At 40.0% G+C, this 14,450-nt stretch overlaps 1 protein-coding gene across 2 annotated transcripts in view; it reads right to left on the bottom strand.

Moving 5' to 3' along the window:
- The window catches only part of thsd7ab (thrombospondin, type I, domain containing 7Ab), a 230,880-nt gene that overhangs the window by 125,847 nt on the left and 90,583 nt on the right, over positions 1–14,450 (bottom strand). For both annotated transcript variants that reach the window (XM_085366672.1, XM_085366673.1), the window contains exons 2-4: positions 12,645–13,479; positions 4,528–4,776; positions 2,794–2,978 (exon numbers count right to left, since the gene is read on the bottom strand). In XM_085366672.1, the coding sequence (XP_085222798.1) occupies positions 2,794–2,978; positions 4,528–4,776; positions 12,645–13,479 (1,269 nt within the window). The remainder of the gene's footprint in view (positions 1–2,793; positions 2,979–4,527; positions 4,777–12,644; positions 13,480–14,450) is intronic.

Below are 14,450 nucleotides of genomic sequence, written 5' to 3'. Positions count from 1 at the left end.
CTCACTGGCCTCAAAGAGGAAACCTTACACATTAATACAAAAACTGGACTTTGACAAGAACATAAAATATGATAAAGAGCATATTTTATTAACAATTTGACTTTTTCTCTGCAGTTCCGAGAGTCCTAATCCAATGTTAGTGATGTCTTCTTTTTCTAAATCCAAAAGCTCACTCTTTGAAAGTCACTGGGACTGTCTTTAAGTAATATAGGGGCACGTCCCCCTTCAGAGCCCAAAACAGTCAATCCATCACATCCCACATTATTCAGTAAATCAGTAAGAGTCTTGAGGTTAACACATTCCAGAGTAACTCCTTAGTGCATTCAGGTTCGTATACTTAGATTTGCGTTATTTACCCCTTTTCAGTTACTGTTACATTTTACTGTATTTGTTGTGAAAAAAATCTCCTCCATATTTGTTTTGCATTCTGTCGTTTATGAGTCGCTACATACTAGCATCAAGTGCAGCTCAGCTGGCAGGATTGCAGAGAAGAAAGCTTTTAGTCTGTGGAGGTGTGCACAATTTTGAATTTGTGGGTGAAGAGGACATGAACAACATCACAGTCAAATCATGTTGTAGCTGGATGATAGTAAGTATCTGACACTTGTAAAGAGATCTACTTCATATTTTAAGAAGCACTTGTTAGGTGAGAAGGTCTGCAACACTGGTGGCCCATTAAGGTGGAGAATCATAGAAGTGCTACAGCTCCAACTTTTATTTCAGCTTAAAAAAAAGCTGTGCTGAGAGACATGCTAAAATGCTTGTTGCTGGTTGTATGTGAAGAAAAGGTTACCAGTATTAACAAGCTGTGAAATGAGGTAAAGTCACTACATCAGGGGTAGGCAACCTTTCTGATGGCGAGTGCCATTTAAAATTTCCTCAAAGTCAGTGTGCCATATGATTGTATTAGCAATAAATTTAATAACACTCTATATGAACAGTTACACACTATATAGAACCACTTTATAGAATTAAATTTGTTCGCAGATGTTGGCAGCTATCAGCGAATAGTTATCAGCTATTTTGAAACAAAAAAAGACACTTTTTATCCATAACAGCAAATGAGCTGTACAACAGAAAATACAAATGCTATTTATGGTCTCCTCACAACAATGATAAGAAAAATAAACTAAGCCAATATGGCATGTTTGTTAATACAGAGACACACATGTTAATGTGATCTCTAGTCTCCCACTCAGAGACACAGGTCTCCGAGCGTCCAACATTCAGACGGCTACCCGAGGACACTCATGTGAGAGAAAATCTGCTCACGCAGACATGTAGAGCCAAATACTGTCAATAAGGCCTCTGCAATGTTCTGAAGACAGTTAAACTTGTCAGGTAGTGATGTCCAGCAGGTGAACATGCAGCTCCGTGAACACGCACAGCTGTGGATTCCAGCTGCTTTGATGTCGCATTAACTGGCATTAAGACAAATCTAGCTGCTCATTAAAGATTTCTGGTTTGATCAGAAAATAAAACATTGTTCCACACACCTGAAAGTCCCGAAAACGCATTGTGTCTCAAGTCTACGGATGTATCCGTGTATTTCCGTGGTGCTGATGCTGTGCTGAGCGGACAGCTCCTGAAGCTTTTGAAGTGTCGGAATGTGGAAAGCTAACAACGTCCCTCTCACCAGTAGGCTAAGTTATTTTTAGCCAATTACAAGTTGAATCTGGTAGTTGGGGTTGTTAGCTAAGATACCGTCATTAAGAAGAGGCACAACTAATGTGTCTATGTGAGCTGATTTGCGATGTGCACCGCTGGCGCGGCCATTTATTTTTTGATGCACCTTCTCAAATTAATTCACCGCGTGTCGTGCCCAGGGCTGGACTGGGACAAAAGAAAACAGCCCGGGCATTTTGACTAAAGACCGGCCCCCCAGGTATTAAAGCCATAAAGCCTTTGAATGAAAACAAACGCTGTTGTGACAGTGATGTACAGTCTTGTTGGTAAATGTATGATTTCTATACGTTTAGATGACAGCTTTGGTTGTAAGATTCAGATAATTATTTAATAACAGCCAGACATTTTAAATGAAAATAAGAAAGTATTTCTTTGTGCCCCCCTTTCCCTGTTACATTCTGAAGTGGATGAAGCAGACTACACAAACTCTATAAAATATAACCAACAAGCACAAGTGGTAACACTTTAACTTTAACTGTAACTGTAACTTTTAATGGCAACAATCATGGTCTCCGTCACTAGGATGAGTCTTTTTGAATGCACTATGAGGACAATTTCGTAAGACGTGGTCCCAAAGGACGGTAAGGCTCAGCTCAAGGCTTCACGCTGGGACTTCAGTAATCAGTGTGTGAGGTCACAGTGACCAAGCCCATCTCTTATACCCCACATTTCGAGAGCCACTGAGGTAAGGGAACATTAACATCTCAAAAAACTGTCAGTAGCCCACTGTGACTGAATGAACATAACAAAGAACAGAAATTCTTCATAATTTTACTGAAAATTGGGATCTTTCACGCAAACTATGGGCAAGCACAGTAATCTGCTAGCAACTATGGCAAGTAACTGGGTGAAATTATGACTAATTTCACTTCCAGCAATCATTTTCTAAATGGCCAGTACCTGATCAATTACAATTAACTCTAGGCTAGCAATGATACAAATCGGGCCCGGAATCAGGTACTGAAGGATGCAACCATCAGCCATCAAATTAGATTACACATTTTAAAATTTCTAAATCATACAGTATATGACATCTTGATATCAGGTACTAACTCAAAAGTTAATATACATACACAACAGGGTCTTTAGGAACACTCTTAACTTTACCTTTGTCCTTTTCTCGAAGGTCGTTGAGGTATTTTAGAAGCTCAGCGTTGGCTTGAACACAGTACACTTCTCTCGTCTGTAAGCCTCCTCCACAAAGCCCTGTCAGGTTGCTACGTCGACGGTCTTGTTGGCTCAGCAATGTGTCAACCCGACAGTCGCTCCACTCTGTGGTTCTCCAGGTGTAACTACAACGTGAACATAGAACATGGAACGATGGGCAACAGTGAGAGAACCAACCATGCGAGTAATGCATGTAATGTAATGCAAGATAAGCATATTTACAATCTTGCAGACATCACTTTACAACATAAATATGCACTTGATGTTTATAACCAATGTTGTCTACACTCCTCAGTTTACTATGCAGCCTTTACAAGGATGTGAAGCATCATTTTATAGCTGTGTCTCTGAAAACCTACTAGATTTTCAGACACATCAGTGTTAGACAACGATAAGTTGCTTAATAAACTGTTGAAATAATGTAAATACATTTTTTGAATGTGGCTAACACAAACATTGCTTGCACTAGCAGCTTTCTTTCTTGTGGTCCTGTATTGATCAAGTCAAGAGATTAAACTTTGATACAGCCTGTTTGATAAAGCCTGCTTGTTTACAACTTGTCAGAGAAAGAAAAGAGTGTTGTCCTCTGCAGTCCTCTTTAAAACAAGAGTTAACAGGCATGTATATTTGTAAATTAATAAGGAATAAAAAGTTTGTCTAGCTGACCACTGTATCTGGGGTCAACTCGCAGATGAATAATAATAATAATACATTTTATTTAAATAGCGCCTTTCAAAGCACCCAAGGACACTGTACAACAGATAAAAACTGGAAATATACACAATGATAAAAATAGAAGATAAAAGTTAAAACATACAGAAATTTAAGAATAGGCAATTTTAAACAGATGAGTTTTGAGGGTGGACTTAAAAAGAGAGAATGAACTAATATTTCTGAGGTCCGGGGGTAGGGAATTCCAAAGTCGAGGGGCAGAGCAGCTAAAGGCCCTCCCTCCCATTGTGATCAGACGAGCAGAGGGAACAGAGAGAGAAAGAGAAGATGAAGATCTGAGGCAGCGGGATGGGAGCTTCATCTGTAATAAGTCAGATGAAGCCACCATTTAATTGTCTAGTCCGCTAGTTGTACATATCCCCAACAGAAACATTCGGGATGGGATTAGGATCACACACAATTATAAGTTGATATATGCTGAACCATCTGTGAGAATGCTTTTAATGTTTTAATGTATGGGTGCGTGTAATTTTCTGGAATTATAATATCCTTACAGTCTCCATCCATTTGTCTTTACTTTGTGTCTGGCACCAGCCCAAGCACTTAAACTAATCTATCTCAATATGCTGTCTCACTTACACACATATACGCAAATAAACACACAGGCCACCCAGAAGAGCAAATTAGCTGGGTGGTGTGTGTAAAGGGAACTCAGCAGGAAGCGTGTGTTGTCTCAGTCAGGTTGAATACCAAACACTTTGGGTTCGCTGTATTTGTGCCTGAGCCTTATATGAATCCCTGCAATCTTTCTTAACCATGCTATAAATAAGAGGTGGGTATCATCACAACATCACATGCAGTTCTATCCCTGTGAAACATGAGCTCCTGTTGTGTACCATGCTATGAATTCCACATCTACACTTTACTCAATGTTTTTTTAAGTCCCTGCTCACTCCCACCTGTGCTCCCTGCATCTCTTCCCTATCATCAGGAGTGACTCACGTGGCACAGGGTGGTATGGATTCACCCTGAGGTTCACAAGATTCAAACTCCTCCAGGAGTGGGCACTCCGCCCCCTCGCCCACGGGGAACTGGAGCACCTGTCTGGTCCGAGTCCGATTGCCTCTGGGAGATTCAGGGTTCATGCAGGTTTTGGTGCAGGGGCTCCAAATGGTCCAGTCGGTAAGCTTGCAGTCCGTGGGGAGAACGCATGACTGGATGGTCAGTGGAAGGTCCCTTGTTAAGCACATGCTGGGAAAAGATAAAAAGGAATGACATGAAATCTTAGTGATATCATAAGAACATTAATGCAATATAAATTTGGACTGTTGGTTGAAAAGAAAAGAAAATATTTATAGCTCTAACAAAACTACAAATAAAATAGAGAATATGCTACACTTGTAATTGAGCCCTTGAGCCCCAGTCAACCAGCCAACCAACCGACCCCTGATCCAATTATGCTTTCATAGGATGAATGACAGGGTAAGCTATCACCCAGACTCTTAATCCAAATGTTCAAAATAACTACAAAAATTAGTAATCTAAGTAACATAAATTCATGTTTTTATTTCAGAATTGTAACTCAATAGTTTTAATAACCTGAACTAGTCAAAGGTCCAAAAGTATACAATGTCTATCTATAGTTTACACTATTATTCCCATTATTTCTTTCACGACATGAAAATCATGGAACTGAAATAGCAAATAAACTCATCTCAAATGTGTTCTGGCCTACAGGGTTGTTCAGTTTAGATCAGTTGCTCAGGTTGTGTTTTGTTTATCTTTTTGTTAGTTTGCTGATGCTGTGACACCATGAGTGCAGAGGGTTACTGTGTCCATAACTGTCAGTGATTACCACAGACAGAGGTTATAAAATTGTAACTGTCTAAAGTGATAGCATTACAAAAAAATGACGTTAAATTAAATAATAACTGAATTTTCAGAACAAAGACTTCCAGATATTTTTCTTTTTATCACTTAAAAGAAAAAATAGTTAAATTCATGTAATACTTTAAGTAAAATAGCATGTGATCCAAATGTTTAAATCTGAAAACATTTGGAACCTCTGCATATAAATGTGGTTGCTGGTCAAATGGCCATGAACACGTGAGCACATGCAACCAAATGCTCAGGCCACTGACTGCTCTAAATGCTCAGTTTGAGACAGTTTTTTTCCCCTACTTTTGGCTCTGTGTGATGCTAATGAGAGACGATAACCTTAATCTCTGACTGTGCGTGAAGAAGCCCACCCACCTGCTATTCAAGCCTTTTTTTTGCAAGGGGCAACAGCTTGTTTCAGAGAGAGGTTGAACTGAGAGGATGTAGGAAGTATAAGATCGAGAATGATTACTTTGAATTGTGCAAAGCTACGCTAGAAGAGTCAAAGGAAAATAGACGGAACTGAAAATGAGTATGGAAGATCCAACTTAAGTTGTTTTTTTTTCAGAAAAAGAAAGAAAAAGGAAAATTATAAGAATTATGAATGGATATTATAAGTCAAGAGCAGGGTAATCAGTTTTTGGATATAGGCCGACATTTAGCATACAGATACAGCATTCGTGGTAAGAAAGCCGCTAGAATAGAATAAAATAATCCCTTAACCCACAAGGGGAAATCTGGGTGTAACACCAGCAAGAAAGACACATATACAAACAAACAGTACACAAGAGACAGAACAGAAACATACACAATTTTTACATATTTACATCAAGGACAATGGTTACCAAAAACAGACTACTGTACCGTTACTAGATTAAATAAAATTAAATGAAGTTAAGAGGCAAACCCTGGTTATAGTGTGAATCGGTTGATAAAATAGTGCAAATTACAGCGCTGATGTAAACATCTATGTTTGTTGGGAGCAGTTTTGATTGTACAGTCTGACAGCTGCAGGGAGGAGGACCTGCGGAAACGCTCCTTCATGCATCGAGGATGCAGCAGTCTGTCACTGAAGGAGCTCTGCAGTTACATATATTAGTCAGAATATAATGTGTTAAAATGTTTTTCTTAATAAAAAATACCAGATATCAGCATTGTTGAAAACTGCCTGTAGATTCATTGACTTAATGAATCCACTTAACCTTTCACTATTCTACTTCTTCATCCAAGTCATGCGGTGTACAGCTTGCTGATGCCTCATTACAATGGCACTGAAGTTTTCAGCAAGCTCTCAATTCTATTTTAATGTCAATGTGCTAAGTTGCCTATTGGCGTAAGACTTTGCATCAACATGTGTGATACCACACATGAAGCTTTGAACCCTTCGCCCTTAACTGTCGTTAGCTTCTCATTAGCATACACACTGCATAATCAGTTTCACATTAAGAGTAAAAAAGGAATGGTATGGCACGGTGTGTGTCATGTGTTAAGACAGCCAAAACAACTTCTGATCAATCGCTCACAAACATCTTTTGATCATCTAAACAGTATTTAGACGTAATGAATAACCCGTCCTCTTTGGGTCCCTTCCGAATCATTAGAAATTTGCTCTAACTAAAGCCGACTGCTTTCTGGTACTCGTTCTCGATGTCTCTCCCCTTGAGGCAAAGCAGCTGATGAGCTATTAGTGCTAATTACAGCTCTGCTTCATTTAGAAACCTCTCATTTAGACGTTGCCACCACACTTCACCTCCAGCAACTCAGACTTTTGGTATAAATCAGGAAATGTATGAGCTCAGTTGTGCTGTCTTTTTTTCTTTTAACTCCTGTGTCTTCACTGATTAAAACACCTCTGCAGTCTTTGAAGTGCTACTGGAGCGACACTGTGAAAAATCTTAGTTCTGTTTTTCTGCCAAACATGCTTGGTGTGCCGGCTCATCTTGCTTGGGAGGAAAACAATGAGGAATTTAAACAGTGAATGTGGCGCACAGAGGGTGATGGCTCGATTTCCTGTCTCAGATGGAACTTCTTGTGTTTTTAAAAAGCCCCCTAATGCAGCCAGTGACCCATTTTCTCAGCAGCTGGATCCTTTGAGTCGTTGCCGTTTGTTGTGTGCATGCCCAAGCATTTTTGTGGAGATTTCAAAGTTGCGAAAAGAAGTCATTATTTCTTCATCTCAGTCATTCAGACAGAATGAGGACACAATCAGATTCTATTTAAATAAGTAGATGACATCTGAAAAGTGCTCATTCTTAAGCATGTAGGTTTAATACATATACTTTCAGCAATGGACTCCAACAGACAAGATGCAGACAGCCAGAAAGTCTGCATACTGTAATTCAACACCTGTACACACTTGTTACTTGAATGTCAAATGACCAAAAAACGAAATTGATGTGGGTCAAAATGATTAAAGCAGCCTTTTTTTAATAAAAGAAAAATATCTGAGGGATAGATGTGGTCTCAAAAAATAAAATTAGTCGATCCCTGTACGACCTTCCCCATATGGAAAAGAAATAGAAAAAACTTATTAAAGACTTGCATAAGATGTGGCCTACTTCACATAGTGAATCATATAAGACTTATATGATTTACTCATGAAAGTGGCCACTTCCTCGTTACTCTCATATATTGTTTTAGTAAGTATCCAAAACATACAAGTTTCATTTATATAATTTTTCAAGGGATCTTATATCTTTTTTCACTCTTGTATGCTTTTCATACAAGTTTCACACAAGACAGATAGAAACTTTATAAGATTTATATATATCTTTTCCATATGGGTCTGCATCAAATTAAGTAAGAAACAAGCCCAATCAACAGGACAGCAGCTCAAGTTATAAGGAAACTGGCCTGTTTAGGATGAGTTGTCGGCAACAGAGTAAGAAGCGACTCACTGACAGATGTTCATCAAACGAAATTGGAAATGAAGTGAGCAAGATGTTTGGAGAGCACCCGGTCTGCAGATGACTGTTTTTTCTTTTTTTGCTGCACTGGGAAGTTTGTTCCACTTTTTTTTTCCTTTTTTTTCCGCAAGTGGCAAAAACAACTATGAATATTTTAGAACAAGAAATAAACAAGTCAAGGATTAATATTTATGTTCCTAAGGGCATGTGAGTTGTTTTCACGGCTCCTTTGAAATATTTGATCCCAGTTAGTGCTGAGAGCTTGGCGCAAACAAAGCATTAATGAATAGATTTAGTACATAATTGATTAAATCTTAGAGTACAAGTGGTGTGTGACTGAAATGTGATATGAATAGAGGCGTGCTCTATTGGCACTGTCACCAAATCCTTCTAAGAGATCAGAGCCGTCGCAAAAGCACAAGTTTGAAGGGAGCAGAGACGACATTTTAACTTAATGTCAGTCAAGGAACAGAAAGCGAGAGGATGGATCCAAAGAAGCAGCTCTTTAAAAGAATAGTTGATTATTTTACATTCACTTAGTAAAGACATCAAAGGTTTACACCAATACATGTTACAGAGACTTATTGACACCTGTTTGGCGTTTTACAAGTCTCACAGGTGTAATTTGCAATTTAAACTAAACTGTCCAGACTGCATGCACCACATCCTCGGATCTGTAAGATCTTAGTGAGCACAACCTTTGAAGAGTCAATAAAATATACCCTGTTTATAAAATACCAAAGTTAGTACACGAGCAATGAAACTTTGGTTTTTGCTTTCATGCTGACCTTACGCTGAACAATTGTAATTTTTGTGTGGCTGATAATGACAGTAAAGTTGTTTTTTGTCATCTGTATTAAGTTAGTCTGTATATTTTCGTCTTGGCTATGCAAATAGTGATGGTCAAGCACTTGAATATTGTCAGCAGCTATTTCAGCAAGAAACATTCGGGCAAATAATGGCAGCTGTGGTGAAAGGGTTGTTCCTTTTACACTCTGTTTTTTTTTTGTATGTTTTCACCATGGGCGGCTAGGAAGAAGGTAGAGGTTGGTTGAGTACCAATTTGAAGGTGGTTCGATCCTCTACTCTTCATGTCAAATTATCCTTGGGCAAGATACTAAATCCACAGCTGCCCCCATTGGAGTGTGAGCGGCAAATGTTAGGTTCAAAGTGCTTAGGCATAGAGAAAAAATGTTATTTCATAAGAGAAAAGTAAAACTGTGTGTTACTATTTCCATGCGTTCTTATACGTTTAAAAAATGTCGTGGAAAGATGAAAAGTATTCAAAGGTAGGAAGGCATTACGACCACAGTCAGACAGCAGGCTTTCAATAGCCTCTTGGTGGTATTTACATTCGGTGAATGGGCTGTGGTTATGGGCTGTACTTTACTTTGCATCCATTCACACATACATTTATGCAGCACTTTTCATACTATACAAACAACCAGTCTGCAATTTGTGAAAAAGATCAGGAGCCTCAGTAGAACATGTAGACTATGAAGGCTACTAGTGTGTTGTTAGTCATTGCTGCTGTCAATCTAAAGTTTCCAGAGTAATTACATTTTTTTAACTAGAAGTTAAAGTTTGGAACTTGAACTTAACTGTTAGATTGGAAAAATCATAAAACAAAATTGTGTAACAATCTAAGTAATTTACCTTTTTAATAATAATTTCCTATTATTCTATCCCACATGGGATGCAAGAAAATGACAATACAAAAGGTTAAATGCTATTATAACATGCCAGAAATAACTTACCCTTTCACATAAATGGTAAAATGGCCTGTAATATAGCGCTTTACTAGTCCCTAAGGACCCCAAAGCGCTTTACATATCCAGTCATCCACCCATTCACACACTGGTGATGGCAAGCTACATTGTAGCCACAGCTGCCCTGGGGCGCACTGACAGAGGCGAGGCTGCCAGACACTGGCGCCACCGGGCCCTCTGACCACCACCAGTAGGCAACGGGTGAAGTGTCTTGCCCAAGGACACAACGACCGAGACTGTCCAAGCCGGGGCTCGAACCGGCAACCTTCCGATTACAAGGCAAACTCCCAACTCTTGAGCCACGATCGCCCCACATACTCTAGCAACATTTAGTCCTTCAATATCTAATATAAAATAACCTCCAAATGCAACTAAATTAACTGAAAAACATAATATAGTATATTCCAGTCTGCTTTGATGATAGTCTTCTTTTTACCACTATTTCCAGGATTTTTTTTCTTTTGTGAGGGTGCTTCATAATATGATAATCTGCTGAATCCATTTCCTTTTTCTCTTACTTAGCTAGCTGCAGTTCTCACTAAAATAGCCCATTGTGCTTGGTAGCATATTGAAAGCTATCCATGGATGATTGTAGATCTATAGCCATGGTAAAAAGAAAGCAGTAAGGTTTTAGATATCAGAACATAATAGAAATAATCAGATTCTTAACGGGCCTTAACAAATTCAACCACAGATAACAACATATTACTCCATGTCATTATTTATTCACCAAAAATCGAGCCAACAGGCAGAAGCAGTGTAAAAGTATATTGAAAGTATTGAAATATAATAACAATATAAGTTTTGGCAGTCTGAATCATAACACCATGCCACGAAGGAAAGACATCGCCAATGATTGTGAATGATCTTCAGCAATGATTTTGTTGCTGCCCATCAATCTGGCAAGGATTATAAAACCATTTCTCAGTCTTCAATGAGAAAGATTATTCATAAATTCAAAAAATTAAAGGCTGTTTCCAATTTTGGCTGGATTGGATGACCTAGGAAAATTTAACCCAAGGTCGGAGTAGCAATGCTAAGAGAAATAGCGGAAAACCCAAGAGCCACATCTCAGACCTCACATAGCATGTTATTCATGATAGTGCAACTATCTCGAGAAAGGTGTGTGACTTATTTGGAAGAGTTGCCAGGAGAAAACCTCGTCTCTCTAAAAATAACATGGCAGCCTGGCTTAGATTTGTAAAATTGCATCTGAACCAACCACAAGACTTTGCCAACAATGTCTTTGGACTGATCAGACCAATGTGGACATGTTTGGCCATAATGCAGAGTACCATGTGTGAAGAAAATTCACAGAATTCACCTGCTTGCTGCTACTACTGCACATTCACCTAATGTATATACTATTTATATAATGTTCTTCTTCTACCCCCCCCCCCCCCCCCCCCCCCATTTTTGCACATGTCGAGGAGCATTTCAGGTTACATCGTGGCTCAAGAGTTGGGAGTTTGCCTTGTAATCGGAAGGTTGCCGGTTCGAGCCCCGGCTTGGACAGTCTTGGTCGTTGTGTCCTTGGGCAAGACACGACACAAGACACTTCACCCATTGCCTACTGGTGGTGGTCAGAGGGCCCGGTGGCGCCAGTGTCCGACAGCCTCGCCTCTGTCAGTGCGCCCCAGGGCAGCTGTGGCTACAATGTAGCTTGTCATCACCAGTGTGTGAATGGGTGGATGACTGAATGTAGTGTAAAGAGCTATATAAATACAGGCCATTTACCTTTTTTTTTTTTACATTTCACTGTGTGTTATACTTGTATAACTATGCTTGTGACAAATAAAGAACCTTGAACCTTGAAAACTAAACACTGCATATTAGCGCAACCACCTCACACCAACTGTCAAACACTGTGGTGGACGGGTAATGATTTTAATGATTTTATATCAGTTAAAACCTTGTTCCTTCGTTTTTTTTTGCAAGAAAAACATCCTTTTGGTGGCATTTTGAGCAACGCTTGATTTGTTCAATTTTTCTTAAAACATCTGATTCGAAACCACAGGGCAAAACACTGAAAATTGCCATATTTCGAAGTACCACACAGATTCATAGTTCAGATTGATCTCATGTCACAAAAGGAGTTTTTCTTTTCCACTTCCATCCTCAGAAGTTGACATGAAATACAATGTACGGGGAGTTGTGCCTCATTGCTCTGACAGCACAGCAGTGACAAAGACACAGCGGATAAACATCCTCCCCTGCATGTCACTTCATGACAGGGTGAAGAAAAACTTTCAGGAGGACAAATTTGGCTTCATGTTCAGAAATTCACCAGATGAACCTTCTGACAACAATAAATGGACAAACATACAAATACCTAGAGTAATCAATAGTCAGCAACACAAAGAAAATATGAAAACAGAGATATTGATTACATTAGGCAAAAAGCCTGAAAGGCAGGGGAAACATGCTTTAGTTTAAAAATTCAGCAAAAGCATTTGCAGTAATACCTATGAAAGGAAGCTTAAATTTATGCTGAGGGGGAATAAAAGCACACATACAAACAAAAAACCAACAACATACACATTACTACAAAAATATTGCCACTCACTTGCGTCCCACAGTGCTCCCATTCCTATGGATGCAAGTCACCTCCCGATTCTGGTAGCCCACCTGAATGTCCCAGAAGGGACTCTCTTGCCGGTTGAGGCGGTTCCTGGTACGCTTCTTCTGGATAAGCTCCCTAGTCTCGGGATCTTTTACTCCTACCCTCTCCCGGAGCCCTTGCCCTTTGCCTTTCCTGCGTTTAACTTGGCGAGCTGTCCGAGTCTGCGGGAGGGCACAAGAGTTCCACGGTCCAACCCTGAGACTGTACATGCCCTCTGGACCTGTGCAAGGCCCTGGTTTGCAAGACTGGAACTCAGTCAGGTTGGGACAGGCAGCGCCTCCAAAAAGCGGAGGGACTAGGACACTGCGCACTCTGTTCCTGAGGCCTGTTCCACACGTTTTGGAGCAGGATGTCCATGGCGAGTACTCAGAAACCACACAATCCTGAGGGCAAGGGATCAAACATGCCTGCTCTAGACGAGGCTTGGGTTCAAAGTACTCACAGATGGCATCCTCTGCTGGAGATTCGTCTGACTTGAGTATGCAGCCCACCTCCCGGATCTGAATGCCCTCTTCGCCTCCACTGCACGTGAACTGCCGTGGGGCCCCAAAGGTCCTTGCTGATACTGGCACGCACTCATTCCAGGCACCCAGTTTCCAGTCATAAAGGTCCTTGTGCCAGTCGCACACACGGAAACAGTTTCTCTGGTTTGAGGGACGCTGTGCCTGGTCACAGTTGGTGTGAAGTGTTGTCCAGCCATCCACATGGGCACACCAGACTGCCCGGCTTTGGCTGCCACCCAGGCCGCAGTCGCTGCCCATACATCTTCCCCATGGACCTGGGAAACAAATGAACAACCTCAAATCACAATGAAGAAACATAAAACAATAATCCTTTCAGCTTTAAATGACAAGAAAAGCACTCAGGAGCATTGTAAGAAAACTTGTAAGGAAATTCTAAACACAACACATCACAATACGGCTTTGAAGAAGCAGGAAATTATATTAGCAGGAATAAAAGATGCTAGTCAGATTGGAGGAAGTGAAACAAAACAGCATAATGCCACAGGCTGGACTCGATTGAAAGTGTAGAATAAACAAATAAGCCATATTTATCCTAATAATGATGAATGGAAGGCACTAATGCCACTTCATGTGTACCTTTAAAACAGAAATCCATATGGAAGCATCAGTTAATCAAATGCTTGAAACCTAATTCTAAACCAAGACTATTTCATTTTCTTTTTCTCAGCTAAGAAAAAGGCACATAATACATCTTCAAGGATGACACAGTAAATTCACAGACTCCTTTAATATGGCCCTTGATGTAAATGTGCTGAAAAGCTGTCAGCAGCTGAAGTGAGTGCAAAAATGTGTCATATTAAATAAAAATAATCCGCCGCCTTGTTTTTGCACGACACTTCGGTCAGACACAGTGATTCTTTCTGCATGGTAAAAACTGGGTGGCTGCCATTGAGGCGGGGAGGGATGATTAGGCAATGCAAACACAATGTGCAACAGTAGAGATTATAGGTGATCAAATGCAAGTGTCTGAAAGTTAATTTACAGGGGCAATGAGTTATCTGTGGCGTTTATCAAAGTCTATTGGCAACCAGCAGAAATTGCCACAAACATCAATAAACGTATATTTCTTGGTACACAAGAGTGTGGCAAAGTCTTCCCTTGTCCCCATTTACTTAACCCTCTCAAGGCAAGCGTTGCCGATTTGCAACAGTTAAAAACTAACAACCTTTATGAGGTTCTTTTTACTCAGAAGTACCACTGCAGGACTTGGTTGTGCATTAGCAAC

The sequence above is a fragment of the Diplotaxodon limnothrissa genome, linkage group LG11, assembly GCF_057381915.1.
Source record: "Diplotaxodon limnothrissa isolate DT_005_m linkage group LG11, D_limnothrissa_male_GT1.1, whole genome shotgun sequence".
NCBI lineage: Eukaryota > Metazoa > Chordata > Actinopteri > Cichliformes > Cichlidae > Diplotaxodon > Diplotaxodon limnothrissa.
Note: the sequence above shows the minus strand (reverse complement) of the source record. Positions and strands in the feature narration are given on the sequence as shown.